This window comes from Hydra vulgaris, chromosome 06 (assembly GCF_038396675.1).
Source record: "Hydra vulgaris chromosome 06, alternate assembly HydraT2T_AEP".
Classification (NCBI taxonomy): Eukaryota; Metazoa; Cnidaria; class Hydrozoa; order Anthoathecata; family Hydridae; genus Hydra; species Hydra vulgaris.
The window spans coordinates 38,406,081-38,431,967 of record NC_088925.1 but is presented as its reverse complement, the minus strand read 5'-3'; the positions used below and the strand labels follow the sequence as shown (position 1 = coordinate 38,431,967).

General features: G+C 27.7%; 1 protein-coding gene across 3 annotated transcripts in view; it reads left to right on the top strand.

Annotated features, from left to right (window-relative positions):
- Positions 1-25,471, top strand: part of LOC136081827 (uncharacterized) — a 72,320-nt gene extending 46,849 nt beyond the window's left edge. For all 3 annotated transcript variants that reach the window (XM_065800061.1, XM_065800062.1, XM_065800063.1), the window contains 23 exons: positions 13-186; positions 427-918; positions 1,450-1,623; positions 1,860-2,351; positions 2,883-3,056; positions 3,293-3,784; positions 4,316-4,489; positions 4,736-5,227; positions 5,759-5,932; positions 6,169-6,660; positions 7,192-7,365; positions 7,604-8,095; positions 8,627-8,800; positions 9,043-9,534; positions 10,066-10,239; positions 10,478-10,969; positions 11,501-11,674; positions 20,985-21,209; positions 21,298-21,489; positions 22,000-22,491; positions 24,405-24,893; positions 25,032-25,091; positions 25,301-25,471. In XM_065800061.1, coding sequence (XP_065656133.1) covers positions 13-186; positions 427-918; positions 1,450-1,623; positions 1,860-2,351; positions 2,883-3,056; positions 3,293-3,784; positions 4,316-4,489; positions 4,736-5,227; positions 5,759-5,932; positions 6,169-6,660; positions 7,192-7,365; positions 7,604-8,095; positions 8,627-8,800; positions 9,043-9,534; positions 10,066-10,239; positions 10,478-10,969; positions 11,501-11,674; positions 20,985-21,209; positions 21,298-21,489; positions 22,000-22,491; positions 24,405-24,893; positions 25,032-25,091; positions 25,301-25,368 — 7,028 coding nt within the window. In that variant the 3' untranslated portion in view covers positions 25,369-25,471. The remainder of the gene's footprint in view (positions 1-12; positions 187-426; positions 919-1,449; positions 1,624-1,859; positions 2,352-2,882; positions 3,057-3,292; positions 3,785-4,315; positions 4,490-4,735; positions 5,228-5,758; positions 5,933-6,168; positions 6,661-7,191; positions 7,366-7,603; positions 8,096-8,626; positions 8,801-9,042; positions 9,535-10,065; positions 10,240-10,477; positions 10,970-11,500; positions 11,675-20,984; positions 21,210-21,297; positions 21,490-21,999; positions 22,492-24,404; positions 24,894-25,031; positions 25,092-25,300) is intronic.
- Positions 25,472-25,887: the final 416 nt, after the last annotated feature.

Genomic DNA, 25,887 nt, shown 5'->3' with positions numbered 1-25,887 from the left:
ATTTTTGTATAGATGTTGATGGTGGTTTATCTGAGTGGAGCCCATTTTCTGAATGTTCAGCTACATGTGGCGATGGTAAAAAAACAAGAAAAAGAACATGTACCAATCCTCCTCCTTCTGGAAATGGCAAAGATTGCGTTGGAGTGTTGACTGAGACAGATGCTTGTGATTTAGGACAATGTCCGGGTATATATATATCTGAATTCGTTGCTAACAACTTTTACTTTGTTACTTATTATTTTACTAATTTTCTAATTTCTTTTTTATATAAAAATTTTTTTTTGATGTAAAAAAAATAAAAGTGTATATTAGTAAAACAATGTAAGACTGTATTTATATATATATATATATATATATATATATAGTTAAATAAATGTTTAAAGCAAAATCTTTAAATTGAATGCGTTAAAACATTTCGTTAAATAGAACCCGAGTTCATTAAAGAAGAAGAGTTTGTGTTGGTAAAAAATACATTGGTCACAACTTTGTTATCTTTGGAAAAAGCGTATTCAGTTTCTTTTATGATAAAACCCAACTCATATTCAAAAGAATGGAGTAGTGTTATTCACTTAACTATCAACGATGATGTTGGAGAATATGGTCAAAGAACTCCCGGTGTATGGTTTTCGCCAGATGGATTAGGAAAGTTGGTCATAGCATCTGCAGTTAATGATGATTTTAATTATCATTTCTTTTCTGAGCCACTACCATTACATGAGTGGTCCAGTATAAGAATTTCTCAATATAGCCGCAATGGAGTATATACATTCACATGCTATATAAATGGCAAGCTCATTCATAGCATTGAGAACAAAAGTCCACAATCTTTTAAAAATGTGAAGGTGTATGTCGCAGATCCATGGTATGATGCTCAAGATGGTTCCGTTAAAAAACTCAGAATTAAAAATGGTAACGATGGTGAGTGTTTTTGGTTGTTTTGTTTGTTAAATTCATTTTTCTGTTTTTTTGTATAACTGTATATGTGTACCTCTCTATTTAATGTTGTTAAAGATTTTTGTCAGCCTAATGCAACATTTTTTATAAGGCTACATGAAACTAATGTTGATTTGAATCGTTCTTTAATTTTATTTTTCTTCTCAGTTCTGAACTGAACAGGCTCATCTAAATATATATAAAATAGAACTTAATGGACGCAAACAAAAGAAACTCGAAAAGAAATTGCTTACAAAATAAATGTTTTGACATTAAAAATTAGTTCAATATTAATAAACAGCTATAAAATATATATACAAAAATATAAGTAACTTATTAAAAGTAGGAAATATTATCAAAATGTATGACGATGACATTTTGTATTTAATACTTACGCATACAAAGCGAAAAGTTATCATTTGTTTATCTTTGGTCTGCTTCTAAATAAATAAACGGTTTTTGTTTTTATAAAAAAAACACGATGACAAAGTCTGAAATTTGCATATTTTTGTATAGATGTTGATGGTGGTTTATCTGAGTGGAGCCCATTTTCTGAATGTTCAGCTACATGTGGCGATGGTAAAAAAACAAGAAAAAGAACATGTACCAATCCTCCTCCTTCTGGAAATGGCAAAGATTGCGTTGGAGTGTTGACTGAGACAGATGCTTGTGATTTAGGACAATGTCCGGGTATATATATATCTGAATTCGTTGCTAACAACTTTTACTTTGTTACTTATTATTTTACTAATTTTCTAATTTCTTTTTTATATAAAAATTTTTTTTTGATGTAAAAAAAATAAAAGTGTATATTAGTAAAACAATGTAAGACTGTATTTATATATATATATATATATATATATAGTTATATAAATGTTTAAAGCAAAATCTTTAAATTGAATGCGTTAAAACATTTCGTTAAATAGAACCCGAGTTCATTAAAGAAGAAGAGTTTGTGTTGGTAAAAAATACATTGGTCACAACTTTGTTATCTTTGGAAAAAGCGTATTCAGTTTCTTTTATGATAAAACCCAACTCATATTCAAAAGAATGGAGTAGTGTTATTCACTTAACTATCAACGATGATGTTGGAGAATATGGTCAAAGAACTCCCGGTGTATGGTTTTCGCCAGATGGATTAGGAAAGTTGGTCATAGCATCTGCAGTTAATGATGATTTTAATTATCATTTCTTTTCTGAGCCACTACCATTACATGAGTGGTCCAGTATAAGAATTTCTCAATATAGCCGCAATGGAGTATATACATTCACATGCTATATAAATGGCAAGCTCATTCATAGCATTGAGAACAAAAGTCCACAATCTTTTAAAAATGTGAAGGTGTATGTCGCAGATCCATGGTATGATGCTCAAGATGGTTCCGTTAAAAAACTCAGAATTAAAAATGGTAACGATGGTGAGTGTTTTTGGTTGTTTTGTTTGTTAAATTCATTTTTCTGTTTTTTTGTATAACTGTATATGTGTACCTCTCTATTTAATGTTGTTAAAGATTTTTGTCAGCCTAATGCAACATTTTTTATAAGGCTACATGAAACTAATGTTGATTTGAATCGTTCTTTAATTTTATTTTTCTTCTCAGTTCTGAACTGAACAGGCTCATCTAAATATATATAAAATAGAACTTAATGGACGCAAACAAAAGAAACTCGAAAAGAAATTGCTTACAAAATAAATGTTTTGACATTAAAAATTAGTTCAATATTAATAAACAGCTATAAAATATATATACAAAAATATAAGTAACTTATTAAAAGTAGGAAATATTATCAAAATGTATGACGATGACATTTTGTATTTAATACTTACGCATACAAAGCGAAAAGTTATCATTTGTTTATCTTTGGTCTGCTTCTAAATAAATAAACGGTTTTTGTTTTTATAAAAAAAACACGATGACAAAGTCTGAAATTTGCATATTTTTGTATAGATGTTGATGGTGGTTTATCTGAGTGGAGCCCATTTTCTGAATGTTCAGCTACATGTGGCGATGGTAAAAAAACAAGAAAAAGAACATGTACCAATCCTCCTCCTTCTGGAAATGGCAAAGATTGCGTTGGAGTGTTGACTGAGACAGATGCTTGTGATTTAGGACAATGTCCGGGTATATATATATCTGAATTCGTTGCTAACAACTTTTACTTTGTTACTTATTATTTTACTAATTTTCTAATTTCTTTTTTATATAAAAATTTTTTTTTGATGTAAAAAAAATAAAAGTGTATATTAGTAAAACAATGTAAGACTGTATTTATATATATATATATATATATATATAGTTATATAAATGTTTAAAGCAAAATCTTTAAATTGAATGCGTTAAAACATTTCGTTAAATAGAACCCGAGTTCATTAAAGAAGAAGAGTTTGTGTTGGTAAAAAATACATTGGTCACAACTTTGTTATCTTTGGAAAAAGCGTATTCAGTTTCTTTTATGATAAAACCCAACTCATATTCAAAAGAATGGAGTAGTGTTATTCACTTAACTATCAACGATGATGTTGGAGAATATGGTCAAAGAACTCCCGGTGTATGGTTTTCGCCAGATGGATTAGGAAAGTTGGTCATAGCATCTGCAGTTAATGATGATTTTAATTATCATTTCTTTTCTGAGCCACTACCATTACATGAGTGGTCCAGTATAAGAATTTCTCAATATAGCCGCAATGGAGTATATACATTCACATGCTATATAAATGGCAAGCTCATTCATAGCATTGAGAACAAAAGTCCACAATCTTTTAAAAATGTGAAGGTGTATGTCGCAGATCCATGGTATGATGCTCAAGATGGTTCCGTTAAAAAACTCAGAATTAAAAATGGTAACGATGGTGAGTGTTTTTGGTTGTTTTGTTTGTTAAATTCATTTTTCTGTTTTTTTGTATAACTGTATATGTGTACCTCTCTATTTAATGTTGTTAAAGATTTTTGTCAGCCTAATGCAACATTTTTTATAAGGCTACATGAAACTAATGTTGATTTGAATCGTTCTTTAATTTTATTTTTCTTCTCAGTTCTGAACTGAACAGGCTCATCTAAATATATATAAAATAGAACTTAATGGACGCAAACAAAAGAAACTCGAAAAGAAATTGCTTACAAAATAAATGTTTTGACATTAAAAATTAGTTCAATATTAATAAACAGCTATAAAATATATATACAAAAATATAAGTAACTTATTAAAAGTAGGAAATATTATCAAAATGTATGACGATGACATTTTGTATTTAATACTTACGCATACAAAGCGAAAAGTTATCATTTGTTTATCTTTGGTCTGCTTCTAAATAAATAAACGGTTTTTGTTTTTATAAAAAAAACACGATGACAAAGTCTGAAATTTGCATATTTTTGTATAGATGTTGATGGTGGTTTATCTGAGTGGAGCCCATTTTCTGAATGTTCAGCTACATGTGGCGATGGTAAAAAAACAAGAAAAAGAACATGTACCAATCCTCCTCCTTCTGGAAATGGCAAAGATTGCGTTGGAGTGTTGACTGAGACAGATGCTTGTGATTTAGGACAATGTCCGGGTATATATATATCTGAATTCGTTGCTAACAACTTTTACTTTGTTACTTATTATTTTACTAATTTTCTAATTTCTTTTTTATATAAAAATTTTTTTTTGATGTAAAAAAAATAAAAGTGTATATTAGTAAAACAATGTAAGACTGTATTTATATATATATATATATATATATATATATATATATAGTTATATAAATGTTTAAAGCAAAATCTTTAAATTGAATGCGTTAAAACATTTCGTTAAATAGAACCCGAGTTCATTAAAGAAGAAGAGTTTGTGTTGGTAAAAAATACATTGGTCACAACTTTGTTATCTTTGGAAAAAGCGTATTCAGTTTCTTTTATGATAAAACCCAACTCATATTCAAAAGAATGGAGTAGTGTTATTCACTTAACTATCAACGATGATGTTGGAGAATATGGTCAAAGAACTCCCGGTGTATGGTTTTCGCCAGATGGATTAGGAAAGTTGGTCATAGCATCTGCAGTTAATGATGATTTTAATTATCATTTCTTTTCTGAGCCACTACCATTACATGAGTGGTCCAGTATAAGAATTTCTCAATATAGCCGCAATGGAGTATATACATTCACATGCTATATAAATGGCAAGCTCATTCATAGCATTGAGAACAAAAGTCCACAATCTTTTAAAAATGTGAAGGTGTATGTCGCAGATCCATGGTATGATGCTCAAGATGGTTCCGTTAAAAAACTCAGAATTAAAAATGGTAACGATGGTGAGTGTTTTTGGTTGTTTTGTTTGTTAAATTCATTTTTCTGTTTTTTTGTATAACTGTATATGTGTACCTCTCTATTTAATGTTGTTAAAGATTTTTGTCAGCCTAATGCAACATTTTTTATAAGGCTACATGAAACTAATGTTGATTTGAATCGTTCTTTAATTTTATTTTTCTTCTCAGTTCTGAACTGAACAGGCTCATCTAAATATATATAAAATAGAACTTAATGGACGCAAACAAAAGAAACTCGAAAAGAAATTGCTTACAAAATAAATGTTTTGACATTAAAAATTAGTTCAATATTAATAAACAGCTATAAAATATATATACAAAAATATAAGTAACTTATTAAAAGTAGGAAATATTATCAAAATGTATGACGATGACATTTTGTATTTAATACTTACGCATACAAAGCGAAAAGTTATCATTTGTTTATCTTTGGTCTGCTTCTAAATAAATAAACGGTTTTTGTTTTTATAAAAAAAACACGATGACAAAGTCTGAAATTTGCATATTTTTGTATAGATGTTGATGGTGGTTTATCTGAGTGGAGCCCATTTTCTGAATGTTCAGCTACATGTGGCGATGGTAAAAAAACAAGAAAAAGAACATGTACCAATCCTCCTCCTTCTGGAAATGGCAAAGATTGCGTTGGAGTGTTGACTGAGACAGATGCTTGTGATTTAGGACAATGTCCGGGTATATATATATCTGAATTCGTTGCTAACAACTTTTACTTTGTTACTTATTATTTTACTAATTTTCTAATTTCTTTTTTATATAAAAATTTTTTTTTGATGTAAAAAAAATAAAAGTGTATATTAGTAAAACAATGTAAGACTGTATTTATATATATATATATATATATATATAGTTATATAAATGTTTAAAGCAAAATCTTTAAATTGAATGCGTTAAAACATTTCGTTAAATAGAACCCGAGTTCATTAAAGAAGAAGAGTTTGTGTTGGTAAAAAATACATTGGTCACAACTTTGTTATCTTTGGAAAAAGCGTATTCAGTTTCTTTTATGATAAAACCCAACTCATATTCAAAAGAATGGAGTAGTGTTATTCACTTAACTATCAACGATGATGTTGGAGAATATGGTCAAAGAACTCCCGGTGTATGGTTTTCGCCAGATGGATTAGGAAAGTTGGTCATAGCATCTGCATTTAATGATGATTTTAATTATCATTTCTTTTCTGAGCCACTACCATTACATGAGTGGTCCAGTATAAGAATTTCTCAATATAGCCGCAATGGAGTATATACATTCACATGCTATATAAATGGCAAGCTCATTCATAGCATTGAGAACAAAAGTCCACAATCTTTTAAAAATGTGAAGGTGTATGTCGCAGATCCATGGTATGATGCTCAAGATGGTTCCGTTAAAAAACTCAGAATTAAAAATGGTAACGATGGTGAGTGTTTTTGGTTGTTTTGTTTGTTAAATTCATTTTTCTGTTTTTTTGTATAACTGTATATGTGTACCTCTCTATTTAATGTTGTTAAAGATTTTTGTCAGCCTAATGCAACATTTTTTATAAGGCTACATGAAACTAATGTTGATTTGAATCGTTCTTTAATTTTATTTTTCTTCTCAGTTCTGAACTGAACAGGCTCATCTAAATATATATAAAATAGAACTTAATGGACGCAAACAAAAGAAACTCGAAAAGAAATTGCTTACAAAATAAATGTTTTGACATTAAAAATTAGTTCAATATTAATAAACAGCTATAAAATATATATACAAAAATATAAGTAACTTATTAAAAGTAGGAAATATTATCAAAATGTATGACGATGACATTTTGTATTTAATACTTACGCATACAAAGCGAAAAGTTATCATTTGTTTATCTTTGGTCTGCTTCTAAATAAATAAACGGTTTTTGTTTTTATAAAAAAAACACGATGACAAAGTCTGAAATTTGCATATTTTTGTATAGATGTTGATGGTGGTTTATCTGAGTGGAGCCCATTTTCTGAATGTTCAGCTACATGTGGCGATGGTAAAAAAACAAGAAAAAGAACATGTACCAATCCTCCTCCTTCTGGAAATGGCAAAGATTGCGTTGGAGTGTTGACTGAGACAGATGCTTGTGATTTAGGACAATGTCCGGGTATATATATATCTGAATTCGTTGCTAACAACTTTTACTTTGTTACTTATTATTTTACTAATTTTCTAATTTCTTTTTTATATAAAAATTTTTTTTTGATGTAAAAAAAATAAAAGTGTATATTAGTAAAACAATGTAAGACTGTATTTATATATATATATATATATATATATATAGTTATATAAATGTTTAAAGCAAAATCTTTAAATTGAATGCGTTAAAACATTTCGTTAAATAGAACCCGAGTTCATTAAAGAAGAAGAGTTTGTGTTGGTAAAAAATACATTGGTCACAACTTTGTTATCTTTGGAAAAAGCGTATTCAGTTTCTTTTATGATAAAACCCAACTCATATTCAAAAGAATGGAGTAGTGTTATTCACTTAACTATCAACGATGATGTTGGAGAATATGGTCAAAGAACTCCCGGTGTATGGTTTTCGCCAGATGGATTAGGAAAGTTGGTCATAGCATCTGCAGTTAATGATGATTTTAATTATCATTTCTTTTCTGAGCCACTACCATTACATGAGTGGTCCAGTATAAGAATTTCTCAATATAGCCGCAATGGAGTATATACATTCACATGCTATATAAATGGCAAGCTCATTCATAGCATTGAGAACAAAAGTCCACAATCTTTTAAAAATGTGAAGGTGTATGTCGCAGATCCATGGTATGATGCTCAAGATGGTTCCGTTAAAAAACTCAGAATTAAAAATGGTAACGATGGTGAGTGTTTTTGGTTGTTTTGTTTGTTAAATTCATTTTTCTGTTTTTTTGTATAACTGTATATGTGTACCTCTCTATTTAATGTTGTTAAAGATTTTTGTCAGCCTAATGCAACATTTTTTATAAGGCTACATGAAACTAATGTTGATTTGAATCGTTCTTTAATTTTATTTTTCTTCTCAGTTCTGAACTGAACAGGCTCATCTAAATATATATAAAATAGAACTTAATGGACGCAAACAAAAGAAACTCGAAAAGAAATTGCTTACAAAATAAATGTTTTGACATTAAAAATTAGTTCAATATTAATAAACAGCTATAAAATATATATACAAAAATATAAGTAACTTATTAAAAGTAGGAAATATTATCAAAATGTATGACGATGACATTTTGTATTTAATACTTACGCATACAAAGCGAAAAGTTATCATTTGTTTATCTTTGGTCTGCTTCTAAATAAATAAACGGTTTTTGTTTTTATAAAAAAAACACGATGACAAAGTCTGAAATTTGCATATTTTTGTATAGATGTTGATGGTGGTTTATCTGAGTGGAGCCCATTTTCTGAATGTTCAGCTACATGTGGCGATGGTAAAAAAACAAGAAAAAGAACATGTACCAATCCTCCTCCTTCTGGAAATGGCAAAGATTGCGTTGGAGTGTTGACTGAGACAGATGCTTGTGATTTAGGACAATGTCCGGGTATATATATATCTGAATTCGTTGCTAACAACTTTTACTTTGTTACTTATTATTTTACTAATTTTCTAATTTCTTTTTTATATAAAAATTTTTTTTTGATGTAAAAAAAATAAAAGTGTATATTAGTAAAACAATGTAAGACTTTATTTATATATATATATATATATATATATATATATAGTTAAATAAATGTTTAAAGCAAAATCTTTAAATTGAATGCGTTAAAACATTTCGTTAAATAGAACCCGAGTTCATTAAAGAAGAAGAGTTTGTGTTGGTAAAAAATACATTGGTCACAACTTTGTTATCTTTGGAAAAAGCGTATTCAGTTTCTTTTATGATAAAACCCAACTCATATTCAAAAGAATGGAGTAGTGTTATTCACTTAACTATCAACGATGATGTTGGAGAATATGGTCAAAGAACTCCCGGTGTATGGTTTTCGCCAGATGGATTAGGAAAGTTGGTCATAGCATCTGCAGTTAATGATGATTTTAATTATCATTTCTTTTCTGAGCCACTACCATTACATGAGTGGTCCAGTATAAGAATTTCTCAATATAGCCGCAATGGAGTATATACATTCACATGCTATATAAATGGCAAGCTCATTCATAGCATTGAGAACAAAAGTCCACAATCTTTTAAAAATGTGAAGGTGTATGTCGCAGATCCATGGTATGATGCTCAAGATGGTTCCGTTAAAAAACTCAGAATTAAAAATGGTAACGATGGTGAGTGTTTTTGGTTGTTTTGTTTGTTAAATTCATTTTTCTGTTTTTTTGTATAACTGTATATGTGTACCTCTCTATTTAATGTTGTTAAAGATTTTTGTCAGCCTAATGCAACATTTTTTATAAGGCTACATGAAACTAATGTTGATTTGAATCGTTCTTTAATTTTATTTTTCTTCTCAGTTCTGAACTGAACAGGCTCATCTAAATATATATAAAATAGAACTTAATGGACGCAAACAAAAGAAACTCGAAAAGAAATTGCTTACAAAATAAATGTTTTGACATTAAAAATTAGTTCAATATTAATAAACAGCTATAAAATATATATACAAAAATATAAGTAACTTATTAAAAGTAGGAAATATTATCAAAATGTATGACGATGACATTTTGTATTTAATACTTACGCATACAAAGCGAAAAGTTATCATTTGTTTATCTTTGGTCTGCTTCTAAATAAATAAACGGTTTTTGTTTTTATAAAAAAAACACGATGACAAAGTCTGAAATTTGCATATTTTTGTATAGATGTTGATGGTGGTTTATCTGAGTGGAGCCCATTTTCTGAATGTTCAGCTACATGTGGCGATGGTAAAAAAACAAGAAAAAGAACATGTACCAATCCTCCTCCTTCTGGAAATGGCAAAGATTGCGTTGGAGTGTTGACTGAGACAGATGCTTGTGATTTAGGACAATGTCCGGGTATATATATATCTGAATTCGTTGCTAACAACTTTTACTTTGTTACTTATTATTTTACTAATTTTCTAATTTCTTTTTTATATAAAAATTTTTTTTTGATGTAAAAAAAATAAAAGTGTATATTAGTAAAACAATGTAAGACTGTATTTATATATATATATATATATATATATATAGTTAAATAAATGTTTAAAGCAAAATCTTTAAATTGAATGCGTTAAAACATTTCGTTAAATAGAACCCGAGTTCATTAAAGAAGAAGAGTTTGTGTTGGTAAAAAATACATTGGTCACAACTTTGTTATCTTTGGAAAAAGCGTATTCAGTTTCTTTTATGATAAAACCCAACTCATATTCAAAAGAATGGAGTAGTGTTATTCACTTAACTATCAACGATGATGTTGGAGAATATGGTCAAAGAACTCCCGGTGTATGGTTTTCGCCAGATGGATTAGGAAAGTTGGTCATAGCATCTGCAGTTAATGATGATTTTAATTATCATTTCTTTTCTGAGCCACTACCATTACATGAGTGGTCCAGTATAAGAATTTCTCAATATAGCCGCAATGGAGTATATACATTCACATGCTATATAAATGGCAAGCTCATTCATAGCATTGAGAACAAAAGTCCACAATCTTTTAAAAATGTGAAGGTGTATGTCGCAGATCCATGGTATGATGCTCAAGATGGTTCCGTTAAAAAACTCAGAATTAAAAATGGTAACGATGGTGAGTGCTTTTGGTTGTTTTGTTTGTTAAATTCATTTTTCTGTTTTTTTGTATAACTGTATATGTGTACCTCTCTATTTAATGTTGTTAAAGATTTTTGTCAGCCTAATGCAACATTTTTTATAAGGCTACATGAAACTAATGTTGATTTGAATCGTTCTTTAATTTTATTTTTCTTCTCAGTTCTGAACTGAACAGGCTCATCTAAATATATATAAAATAGAACTTAATGGACGCAAACAAAAGAAACTCGAAAAGAAATTGCTTACAAAATAAATGTTTTGACATTAAAAATTAGTTCAATATTAATAAACAGCTATAAAATATATATACAAAAATATAAGTAACTTATTAAAAGTAGGAAATATTATCAAAATGTATGACGATGACATTTTGTATTTAATACTTACGCATACAAAGCGAAAAGTTATCATTTGTTTATCTTTGGTCTGCTTCTAAATAAATAAACGGTTTTTGTTTTTATAAAAAAAACACGATGACAAAGTCTGAAATTTGCATATTTTTGTATAGATGTTGATGGTGGTTTATCTGAGTGGAGCCCATTTTCTGAATGTTCAGCTACATGTGGCGATGGTAAAAAAACAAGAAAAAGAACATGTACCAATCCTCCTCCTTCTGGAAATGGCAAAGATTGCGTTGGAGTGTTGACTGAGACAGATGCTTGTAATTTAAGAATTTGTCAGGGTAGATATATCTGATTTTTAACTTTTGACTTTCTTTTTTTTTGTTTCTTTCATTTGTTCTAACTTTAAAGAATAATTCCAGGTCGATTAGTATACTTATTAATAAAATTTAAATTACTTTTTTATTGTTTTTATTTTTTGTTGTTTTTTTTTTATGTTTTGTTATATTTTTAATAAAATTGTACTTAAGGTTATATACATATTTGTTAAAGAAGAATACTTAATTTATTAAATGTTTTAAATCTTAAGGGAAAAAGAGTTTGTTGTTGAAGGCATTATTTTCATAAAATGCACATTTGAGAAAACTATGAAGTTTTTAAATTTTTTTTTTTAACTTTTTGTAAACGTTTTTTATATTTATGAATCTGTATTAAGGTTTTTATATTTTTTATATTTAAATTGTTTTGTTTTCACTACATATTTCTTCGGTATAGAAAGTACTTTGCACACCCTTTCCTGATACATTGGTTTTCTCATTGCAACCATTTTGTGTGTAAATGTACCTAACACTTTTTACATTTTGCAACTTTTTACCGTTTGGTGCTGGTACTTGTTCTTCATCATTGTTTTGTTGAGGTTGCTCAGCTCTCTTATGCTCAGACATTTGAGTACTTGGCATAGAGAGTCTATGCTTTGCATTAGGTTTAGCAACTTTCTCGGTTTCCTTTGTTGCTTTTTATTTGAGGAACTTGATCACATTTATTTTGGTAAATCATTTTCCACCAAGTTTTGTCATGTTGCACTGCTTTTATTTCTTAACATGTGATTGATTTCTTGCTTTGAAAAAACTGCTTCAACTCTATCTCAATACTGATTTTGCAATGCTTAACACATGCTTGATACCTATCAAAACTTGAAACTGGTGTAGTTGAGAAAGGTGGTAATAGGTGTGTAGTTGGAGTAGGTGCTGTAGTGGCTGTTGAAAATGATGAAGCTGTATCTGAGCAAGATGGTATAGGTGCTGCGAAGGTTGCTAAAGTTGATTAAGGTAGATTAAACATTTGGGTGATAGCTAATGCCTTGCCAGCGATTGCATGTAAGCGTGTAAAACATTTACCACTCTTGTATAGAAGTTTGAGCAAGGGTAGAAAGTTTTGTTTATCTAAGTTCTTACATTTTGAGTCTTTATAATACTTTGTAAGAATTTCTTTCCATGCTTATTTGATATGACAATAGACGCCTCTATCCAATGGTTGTAGAATATGTGAAGAATGCTCTGGTATACAAATCAAGATTATATTGTGTTTTTTGCACAGCAATACTGCTTGCAAAGCCATATAAGTATGCCCATCTAACACCACTAATTTGCTCAGTTTCGGGTATAAATATTTCTTTCAGCCATTCAATAAAAGTATCGTGCTCCATCCAACCTAATTTTGTAATTGCTAACTGGACCACCTCTTGCCCGGTCAGGGTGAAAGTTTCTTTTGGCTTTGTATATCACAAATAGTGGTGCAAAATGGTTATCAGCGTTTTATTTTAAGTTTAAATGCACGTCTTGTCCCCTTTTGACACACTACAGTTATTTTACCTTGATCATCCGAAAAACCTGTTTCATCACAATTCCAAATATGCAACCCAGAGTTTATACTAGTCTGTTGATATTGCTTGGCAACGCATTAAAAATAACGATCAATTATTTTTTGTGTACAAGAAGCAGCTCTTTTAGATGCTAAGTTATCCACTTTTTTTGTTGAAATTTCTTTTGACCTTCTTTTCATAAAGGCATCAAACCAGTCCTTACCAGGCTTGCCATTTTTGCATAAAAATTATACTATCAGAATTAAAATTAAATTTCCAACAAGATAGTGCTAATATTTTTTTTATATCAGTTTCGGTTCAAGCGCTGTTTTGTTTGCAACAATAAAAAATATATAAAAAATTTTCACTCCTGGTTAAAGTTGTATAAAAAAAGAAAAAAATGGAGTTGAATCAGCATATAATTTTATCAATTCAAAAAGAGGAGATAGTTCTGTATTTGAATTTATTTATATTTTTTTCATAGCCATATCCGTTTTGTTTTTATATGATAATTTCGATCAGTGTGCGGAATGATATGGTGTGCGGTTTGACCCGGTTTTACTCTAATTTCTTTTTTTATACAAATTTTTTTTCTTAAAAAAGATTTTAAGTGTATATTAGTATAACAATGTAAGAAAATACATATATGCATGTATATATATATATATATATATATATATATATATATATATATATATATATATATATATATATATATATATATATATATATATATATATGAATATATATATATATATATATATATTTAAATTTTATTAGTGTATTCTACAAATAGAGTACTTAATGTTCTTAAAGAACAGAGCAATAATACTTAAGTAAAAACACTTATCTTATTTATTCTTCGACAGCTTCTTTCACCATTAGGTTCACTAGGAAGCTTCTGATGGAGAAACAAGCAGTTGTTGAATAAAAACTAGATAAGTGTTATCACTAATTTATATGTATATATATATATATATATATATATATATATATATATATATATATATATATATATATATATATATATATAAATATATATATATATATATGTGTATATATATATATATATATATATTATATATATATATATATATATATATATATATATATATATATATATATATAGTATATATATATATATATATAGTTTTATATATATATATATATAGTATTCATATATATATATATATATATATATATATATATATATATATTTATATATATATATATATACATATATATATGTATTTTTTTACAAAAAGAATAAAAAAAAATGAAGAATAATAAATGAAAAGATTTCTGTTTCATGCCAATTTCTCATTTGATATAGCAGCACTTCTCTGAGAGTCATTTAATGTATGCTATATATATATATATATATATATATATATATATATATATATATATATATATATATATATATATATATATATATATATATATATATATATATATATATATATATATATATATATATATATATATATACTTATGCACTTCTTTTTTTTTTATTAAATTTTTTTTATATCAAAGTAAAGTCTATATTAGTATAAATATATGTATGTATGTATATATATATATATATATATATATATATATATATATATATATATATATATATATATATATATATATATATATATATATGTATATATATATATATACAGGGTGTATATATAGATAAAGTTTATACTTTAGATTTAATCCAAAGTATAAACTTTAAAATTGAATAAAAATTGTAGATCAAATCGGATTATTAAGTCCGATACACCATTTTAAAGATAAATTAAAAGGAAATTGAGTGATAAGAATTTATTTTTTATTTTTTATCAATATGACCTCCATTTTTTTCAATTAATAAATGACATCTTTTTGTAAAATTCAAAAACGTTGATTCCAAAGCCAAAGTGTTTTTTTTGGATTTCTCTTGTGATGTTCTCTTTTAAATCATCCAGTCTTTGGTAATGGCTTATAAACTTTAGACTTAAGATAACCCCATAGGAAATAATCACATGGATTGAGGTCTGGTGATCGTGGAGGCCATTGTTGCTTGGTAATGAATTTCTCTACAAATTTACTTTGTAACCACTCTTGAACCATATTAGCCGTATGCGGAGTAGCCCCATCTTGTTGAAAGTAGTATTTTTTGTGACTCTCAACTCTATAGTGCTTAGGCCAGAAAAAAATTTTAAGCATATCCAGGTAATTGTGCTGATTTACCGTTCCTTCGAAAAAGTAGGGTCCGTAGATTTTTCGGAAGGAAATGGCACACCAAACCAAAACTTTCGCATCGTGCAACGGTTTCTCTATCCAATCCTCAGGTCTCTCATTCAGCCACATTCTGTTATTTTGCTTGTTGATCGACTCAGTAAGGTAAAAATAGGCTTCATCTGTAGTGATCAACCATTTGTGAATATCCTTTTCCAAGTCCAGCCACCATTGAGCAAAAATGACCCTTTTTCATAATCAAGTGGCAATAGTTGATGAGCACTCTGGTATTTATACAGTTTGAGTTGTAAATCTTTGAGAAGAATATCACGACAAAGGCTGTATGAAATTTCAACATCAACTGAGGCTTTTCTGATCCACAATGTAGGATCTTCGAATAAGAGTACTTTCAGCTTATTTCTGGCATTAATTCGAATGTCTCGCTCATTCCTCGGTTTTGGTGGCAAATCAAGTATTGTTCCGGTTGTATCAAATTTTGTAGATAATTTTGTGATAGCTGTTGCCGTTGGACATGGTCTGTTCTTAAATTTACTTCTATAAGCTCTCTGAACCAGACTTACGCTCTTCAACTCGACCAATTTTTTTGTTAAAAATATGCGTTTTTGAATATCGTATCTCATGGCTATGCTGTTATTTTAATTTTTTTGAAATTATTAACATTAAATTTCCTTTTTAATGAGCTTTAAAATGTACTATCGCATGTAATGTATTTGCAATCAAAAAATTAATTATGTTAATTTAAAGTTTATACTTTTGATTAAATCACCCTGTATATATATATGTATATATGTATATATATATGTATATATGTATATGTATATATACATATATATATATCTATATGCATAGATATGTATATATATATATATATATATATATATATATATATATATATACACATGCACATACTCTTGTTTGGTAATTTTTAGTTTTTCCTTTAAAATGTCAAGTTAATGTTTTTTTTTTTAAATTGTTTTAAAGAACGGAAAAATTTTAAAAACTTTTTTCTTTGAAATTTTATATTATTATTTGATAGACTACCTCCCCTACCATACACTCAGTCATTGTAGCGGCACTTACTTGTAGCAGTACTATGAGTTAGTTGGTCTTGCAGCACTCCCTTCTAGCAGCAGGTTTTATGAAGTCAATTTAGCAACAATTCTTGCACCTTTTTTTCAGTAAAAAATTTAAATAAATATATTTAGTGTGTCTTTAAACACAGTATGTTTTTAAAAATTTTTCATCTTTTATAAGTGTTTCTGTGGTTTTAAAAAAAACAATATATTTTTTTAGTTTGCTAATCTAAATTAATTTATTTTGACATAATCGGTATTTATATTTGTCTTGTTTTTGATATCATAGAGTATGTCAAGAAAGATCCAGAACCTTTTTTTGAGATTTTCTTTTAAATCTTCTTACATTGCGTTTCCTTCTTTTTTATCTGGTTATCTTATAAAACTTCTGTGCATGATTATGTTGATGTTTGGACTTTAATACATGGACCACTTCATGCAATAAAACTTGGGGGAGGGGAGGGGATGAAGGGGATCCAAAGTAAAACATTTATCTTGAAATCAGGATTTTAATAAAGCTTTTCTTGCCCTAATTTTGAAAATAAAATTTTTGTTCGGAATCTTTCTTAAAATACTGAAAAAATAGCGAAAATGTGATAAATAATCTAATTAAGGTTTTTTATAGTAAATGTTCTAAACTTGCTCCTGAGCCTATCCTGTTAACAGTAAACTACTTGGCTATTAAAGATAGACTATCAACAATATCAACATGCGTATTTAGCACTGACAAGAAATTATTTCTTTTTTAAGCTATTGTTGATCTGAGCCACATTTTAACCCTTGACTGCATTGAAAAAAAAACATTTTGGTGTGGGTAATGTAGCTCCATTTTTTAACACGATATGGATAATGATCTAAATATTCTGGTTCATAGGGCAATTTTTCAAATTCATATTCTGAAGTCTCTTGCATATATCTTGAAAATCAATTGGCATAGAATTTTTAAAAATAGTGGGTATGAGATAAAGCTCACTTTCTATTTGGTTCCAATAGAAAATAGAGATTTCCTTAAAAATCAGATTATAAAACCTTAAGCCTCTTTGATAGATTCATCTTATTAATGATTTTTAAAAACAGTTTTTTAACATTTATAAACTTCTTGAATGCTGGTTGTTCAAATCGATCTTCTATTGTATTAATAATTGTTTCAAGAGCTTCAAAATATATTGGCTTAAAGTGATCCACGGCTGTTTTTGGTAATAGGTGTTGCTTGTTTGTTCAATTCAATTCTTTTTGTTTTCTTGGTAAAGTACATTTTTCAATTGATTTAATTGAACTTGCTGCTTTCTTAACCACTGCTAAAAACAAATGTGACTTACATTTGTCATCATTTCTGGTATTTTTTATTATATCAATCACTAAATATGCAGATTTTCTTCCACTGGTTGCCAACGTCTTTTTCAATTGAAGGGACTTTAACAAGTCATCAGTCATGGCGTAAAGCGGGATTATGAAAAGAGATAATGTCAAAAAGAAGTAAAAAGATTCTATCTGGCTCTCACAACTAAAAATTCTTGCTTTTGTCTCTTGTTCAAGTTTTTCCTTTATGCATTTGTCTCAAAGTTGCAAGTCATAATTATTGATGACTCTCTTAATACATTCTGAAAACAATCCAGCTTGTTGTGGAAAGTTTCTTCAGCTTTTTGAATGGTTCAGAGTCTTGTTTAATCTCTATGTTCTCATTAATATTTCAAAGCAAGTGTTCTTACTTTGCAAGTAAGCCTATTTCTTCAGCAACGCTCAAGGTATCTCACAAAATGTCACATTACGTAGTCAGCGATTTCATGGCTAAACAAAGAGAATGCCCTTGACAGTGTATGGCAATAGTTTTTGGCTGTTCAGTAAGAATTTGGGCTGATACTCCAGATTTCTTCCCCAGCATATCTGATGTGACATCATAGGTTTGACCCCTGCAATTATCAAAACTTAAGTTAATTCTAATGAGAATATCTTTTATAACAAGTACAATAGTTATGCTTTTAATATTTTTCTACTGGTAGAATTTTATAAAGTCTTCAAAAAGATTCAAATCTTTATCTATTGTTCGAAGACAAAGTGATAACTGTTCCTTATTGCTAACATCAGTACCTTCATTAGCAATAATGGAAAAAAACTTTTTCCATTATTGCTGGTGAAGGCGTTTTCGGGTGGCTTTTAAATTTTTATGTAATGTTAGAGTAGCTAATATATCAAAAATCTCATTTTGCACCTCATTATGAGTATACTTATACTTTTGTCTCATGGTCAAGTTTGTTAACCTCATTATGTGTATACTTGTAATCAATTCTTCCATCAAGATGATCTACAATGTTTTTGTTGTTTGTACCAAGCAAGCGCAATAGTTGGGTAAAATTGTCATTCCCATCATGACCTTGCAAAGCTATTTCTTGTCATCCAAGGTAACGCAAGCATCAAATGACTTAAATCAAAAAAAGATATTTTTGTTCTATAGCGCTTTTATTGAAAATCTGCTTTTCTATTAACTCTGCAATGTATGTATGAGAAGGCTTTTCAGGTAGTTCACAAATTGTTGCTTCACTAGATGCATTTATATGTGGAGGCTTTTCAGATAGTTTACTAATTGTTTCTTCACTAGACGCATATGGTTTCTGCTTGAAAAAATATGCCATTGTCTTAATCATGTTGTTGGAATTATTGAATAGTAAGAAAGTATTTGACAAAAACTTATTAATTATTTAGATCATGGGCATATAAGAGATATAATCTTATAATATAATATACTATATATAATCTTACATGTTCATGTTAAAATTAAATGTTAAATATTATACAGTAAATTGGCTTCAAATAACTTTATCTTTTGTATTCGAAACTCATTTGCACAGACTTAAAAACAAGCGTAATTGTTTTGTGAATTGTAGTTATTAGCTAAGCTTTATATTCAGTTAATGCTTTTATATTTTACTTTCTTTTAAAATGAACAAATTATAATATAAAATAATACAATACATAATGTATATATTAAATATATAAAAAATATATATAAATATTACATATGAATAATAGATATATTAAAAAAATATCAATAATACTTAATGTTACTATTACAATACTAATAAATTATTTAGTTAAAAAAAAATATTATAGTTTTAAGTTAGATAAAATAGCTCATCACCACTGATGAGTTAAGTAAGTGATGTTTTTTTAACCAATTTTTTTTTTTTTCATGGTGTAAAATAACTAATTTCATAGTTACCATTAAAACTAATAAATGCAGTTGATTTAATTTGGTGTATTTTGCTGAAAGTAGATAAAAGTGTTTCTATTTATATGGTAGTATTCAGTTTTTTTATTAGCAAAAAAATCAACATTATTTTGCAATATTCTGGGAGGGCCATGGTCCCCATCACCGTGGTCCATTTTTTTTTTTGAATTTTGTTTTTATAACTCTTTACCTTTCACTTTGATGTTTTCACTTAACCTAACCTTATCTAAGCACTTAATCTAACCTTGTGTAACCACTTAATCTAACCTTGTGTAACCTTATTTAGCTTACATTCACTTTTTTTTACCTGAAAGCAGCAAAAACAGTAAGCTGATTGTTTTCTCATTTCATGCTTTTAATGGGGAACTGAAATCACCATCAATTTATGCCACTGTTAATGTCATCAAAAATGGTAGTGCTGTCATTTAAAATAATGACACTGTTGATCAAAATATCATTTATAGTGAAGACACTGTTGATCGAAATAACATTTATAGTGATGACACTGTTGATCAAAATGTCATTTATCGTGATGATGCTGTAGATCGAAATGTCATTTATAGTGATGACACTGTTGATCGAAATGTCATTTATAGTGATGACACTGTCATCATATTTACCAGCATAGTCTCAGTTTCTAATTTTTGATGGATAAACTTCTTTAGTTTTGTTAGTCACAGAACTTACTTGTTGCTTTCTAAATGTTACTTATAAAGTTCTGATTTTCCATAGTTAGTCAATTTTTCATTCTTATCAATTGTAATAAATATTTTGTTCAACTCTTCCATTTCATTCTTATATTAAATATTTATCATTTGCAATATTTTCTTTGAATAAAATCATAATGGTGAAAATAGTAAAATTTGGAAGAAAAAAATAACAAGTAAAGACATCATGTTATTATTTTCAAAGTTTAATTTATTGTATATTATTTTACAAGGTTTAATTTATTGTATATTATTTTACAAAGTAAAATAAAATAAGACAAAACTTTTTATCTTGTAGATTTGTGTAAGGTAAGACTGTGTAGCTTTGGCAAGCATAACTTTCATAGAAGTAGGAAAACTTTGAAGGAAGGGTATTAGGGTATCCAGAAAAGGGTATTGAAAAAGTTGCTTCTTCCATAATGTCATTTATAAAAGAGAAAATGGCTTTATGGGATATTTTCTGAACCACATAAGTATAGACTTTAAATTTAAAAAATAAATCATGGTGTATTGCATTAAAAAAAGATTTATTTTCTATAATTGGTATTTTAGGAAGTTCAAATGGAAAATGTGCCAGCGGTTTGGTAGAGTATGGAAGTGATTGTTACTTTTTTCACAGTGTGACTCCAGTATTACCTGGAAAAAGTTGGAGAGAATCCCATAAATCATGTCTCAATATGGGAGGAAACTTATTAAGTATAACAGATCAGTCAGAAGTTGCATTTGTTTTAAACCAGCTCAGAGATGAAAGCATTAAAAACAAGAAGCATTGGATTGGTAGCATACTTTAGTTTTTTATATTCTGATCACTTCAATTTTTTTTCTTAAAACTCCACTTTAACTAATGTTTTTTTTTTTTTGAAAGGTCTCAATGCAATCCAGAATAATAGAACATTTGTGTGGTCTGATAAATCGCCATTGCTGTTCTTAAATTGGAAAACTCAAGAACCAAACAATCATAACAATATGAATGAAGAATGTGTGGAAACAACCAATGAAGGTTGGAATGACAATAGTTGTGATCGTCAGTTTGGGTTTATTTGCAAAATTAAGCAAGGTTATTTTATTTTATAATTCACTTTTTTTTTAATATTAGTAAGATGTAAAATAATAGTTTTATTAATATTAATTTTATAAGTTTTATATTTATATTGGTATTTTATTTTGTATTTGAATATTATACATTTTTGTTTATTGAATTATAAGCGCTAGCATAAAAATTTAAAAGTTTAGTTGAATAATTTTTAGTTTGTGAATTGGTTATATTAATTATGTCTTTTTTTTTTTCAAAATCTTTGTTTGCAACTGGCCTATTTACTGTCAATTGAAATTTATGCCAATAAATGGCTTTAATGTTTAAATTTATAACAAAATATAAACATTTTTTGTATATGAGCTGTTTTAGTACTAAATATTTTGTATATTTAATTTAGGATCATATTATGTTTTCATACAAAACTAAACTTGTAATATTATATATTATAATTAAATAATAAAGTAATAAAATAAGAAATAAAACCAAAAATAATAATAATAATAAAAAAACATTATTTATTCCATTTATTAGAAAATGGATTAGTTAAAGAAGCAGAATTTGTGGTGATAAAAGATAACTTGATAACAACTTTGTCATCATTGGAAAAAGCATACATAGTTTCTTTTAAAATAAAACCCAACTCATATTCGCTAGGATGGAAGAATGTTATTCATTTAACTATTGACAAAGATGTAGGGAAATATGGTGAACGAATTCCTGCTGCATGGTTTCTGGATGATGGGTCAGGTAGATTAGCTATTGCGTCTGCTATTAATGGAAATGGTAATTACTATTTCATCACTCAGCCATTACTGCTTAATGAGTGGTCAAGTATACAAATAAATCAAGTTAAGCTTAATGGAGTATATATATTTACTTGTTATTTAAATGGAGTAGTCATTCATAGTGTTGAAAATACAAAACCACAAACGTTTATAAATGTGAAAGTGTATGCAGCAGATCCATGGTATCCACCACAGAATTGTTCTATTAAAGATCTTTTAATTATAAATGGAAATGTTGGTAAGCAATTTGAAGTTTGTATTTACGTTATTGCTTTATCATATTCATTATTTTTATTATCGTTTAGTTATATTCATTGTTTACATTTCATAAATAAAATAGTTAACACTCATATTCTTTTTTAAATATTACAAAAAATAATAAAATAACATATTTGCACACTAATAGTTAATAAAAAATGTCATATTTTTTGCATAAGATATATACTTTTAGTATAGATATATGTTTCAAGATATAAGTTTCCTAACATTTATGTTTAAAATGTTCTCAATGTCTTGTTATGTTACTCATTAGGTAAGAACAAGGAAGATAATTTTTTGTTGTTACAGAAAACAATCTGACCATCTATAAGATTTTAAACCTAATGTGTTTTTTTTAATGGTTTTTAAATGACCATCTAAACATTTAGCTTAAATTTTTCAAGTTTTAGCATTTAATCTCTTATTTATAGCAATTCAACTATATATTACTATAGTTGAATTGCTATATCACAATTTAAAAATATTTAAAAAAAATATGTTTATTATTACAGTTTTATTAGTTAAAAAAAAAAACTTAAGAAAGAATGTCACTCAATTTTTTTAAATATAAGTTGGAAAATCTATGATGTGTAAATTGGTTTTTTTTTGGAATATAACTTTTTTTAAAAGGTGCATTATTTTAACAACTTATTTTGAATAAAATAATAACATTTAAAAAAAAATTGTTCATTTTTTTGACATCTTTTGAATCTATCTTTACATTTTAATTGCAATTAATGGCACTAACCACTTTTGAAAGTACTGTTGCTAAATTTTTTTTTAAATTTCAATTCACCTCCCCAAGGCCATGAAGGCCACTACAATCGAGGAGACTACTTTTAGTTGTGGTCACAACTCTATAACTCCGAAATACAAATCTTGACAAACAAGGCTGCTGTGCAGAGAAACAAGTTGAGTGCAGTACTACTAGGTATGTGGTGCGATTGAACTCAAAACTTCTCGCTTATGACACATGCACTTAACCACTACCGCATATATTGTATTTCAATTCAAACTCAAAAATTTATTGTACTTCATTTTAAACTTCATTGTAAGACTTTTTCTCGAATTCTACTTTACGCTGGTGGTTTTGACAATGCACACCTTATTTAACAAAACTAAAATCCAAAAAAGAAAGTTTTTTAAAAAAATTTAGGAATTTAATAAATCAAAAGTTAAGGTATGTTTTTTTCTATTCTCAGTTTTTATTGATTTCTTTTAAATGTATTACAAAATTTAGAAAAGGTTGTTTCTAGCTAAACAAATAAGTTGTTTAGCTAGAAACGTTTCTAAACAAATAAGCAGAAAAATTTTTGAAGCATTTTTCATTTTCTACAAAATTATAGTTACATAATAATAATTATATAAAAAGTCTATAAATATATAAATATTAAAAAAAGTATAAATATTTATTTATTTGTTTTTACTTGTTTGAAGTTTTGTTTAGTTTCTAAAATGTTTAATGTGAAGTATTTTGTTATAAATGTGAAATATAACGTAATCGTTATTCTTTAATTAAAACTATAAATCAAAATATCAGACATAAGAATATTTTATTAATCTTTTGTGACGCGGACAATAGCTATAAATTTGGTTACGCGGACAATATTTAAAGGTTTTGTGGGGGTAGTAATCAGAATCCAAAAGGTGAATTCTGAGATATCGAAAATTTACCTGATTTTATAAGTTAATAGCTTCATTTAATTTATTTATCTATGAACTATTTAAATTTGGTTTTGGTTGTTTTCATGTTAAATGTAATTTAAATTCCTGGTGAGAAATGGTACCTCGTTATTTTAAAAACAGTAAAATCAATTCTTATTTTCCCAAATGCTTTATTTATTTATCTTATTTGTAATAATGTATTTATCTTACTTGACTTTTTTTTTCCAGAGCAAATGATAGAAGATAAAGCAACAAATTTGACCCAAACAAACCTGGTGGCAGTTATACCGAAGTTAGAAAAGAAACACAAAATATACTTCGATGTAAAACCGAATTCATTTTCTAAAGGATTTCACAGTGTTCTTCATTTTACTATTGGTTCCGATTTAAGTAAATATGGCGATCGAGTTCCCGGAGTATGGTTCCATGAAAATGGCGATGGTAGTCTTTTTATTGCTGCGCCTATAAATGGTAATTTGAATAGAGTATTTAAAACAACACCTGTTCCTCTAAAGGAGTGGTCTCGCCTTGAAATTACTCAACAACTTGTTTCGAATGCTTATGTTTTCTCAATTAAATTAAACGGAAAAGTTATATTATCTGAACAAAACTACCAACCTCAAATTTTTGAAGACGTAAAGGTATTTGCTGCTGATCCGTGGTATCCACCACAGGATGGCTTAATCAAGAATCTTTTCATTGTTAATGGAGAATCAGGTAAAAAATTGTACTTAGTAAAAAAAGTTTCAATAGCTTATTCTTTTAATTCAGAATCCATTAAATCCAGATTGATTTACTGTTTTCATTTCCTAATTGCCTTGATTTTGCTAAAAAAAATCGGTTGATATTCTTTAGATGCATATGTCCCCAACATCAAGCGTTTGACAAATCAATGTACACCAGTAAACTCAAAATGTAAGTATTTTTAAACTGAGTATATAGTATACAAAAAATAATTTTTAAAACTTTTATTTTGTTTATTTTCTAATAAAAATTTTATTTGTTATAAAGTATGTAATTTTATTTATAATAAAAATTTTATTTTGTAATAAAAAATTAATTTGTTCAAAGCAAGCTATTTTGTCAACGAAAAAAAATTTATATCGTTTTATTTTCTTGTTTAGCTAAAACAGATTCGACGAGAAAAGACGGACGGCTCACAAAATCATTTATTTCAAAATTTGCTAAATAAAGTTTTAACTAGATCGAATTTAAACAAGAGTTTTTTTAAACAGGTTAACTTTTAAACGAGAATTTAATTGTAATTTTTTATAGAAAATATTGATTAAAGCAAATGAGTCTTTTTTAGATTGCCGATAAATTTTCAAAGATGTTACGCGCTAACCCTAACAAACTTATTTTTAGCTCTGTTAAAAATCCTAATTATTGTGATAGCTGTTCTATTATGAAGTTTAGGAACTAGCGGCCTTTCTTTTTTAAGTTTTCCTAATATCCGTTGATATGCATATTACTAAATAGTGAACAACGTTATGTAATGTTATATACAATACCAAATCACTTTAATTTGTAAAAGAAAAAAATTGCGCCATATGCAGTTAGAGCGTTGTTCTTTATCAAAAAGTTCGCTGAACTAAATTTTAATTCACTAAATTTTGTGCAATTTTGTAGTACAGTTTTAACCATTGAAAAATCACAATTTCTGCTTTGGTCTATTTGGTTGGTAGCTTTTTTGAAAGAAACTAGCTTGTTT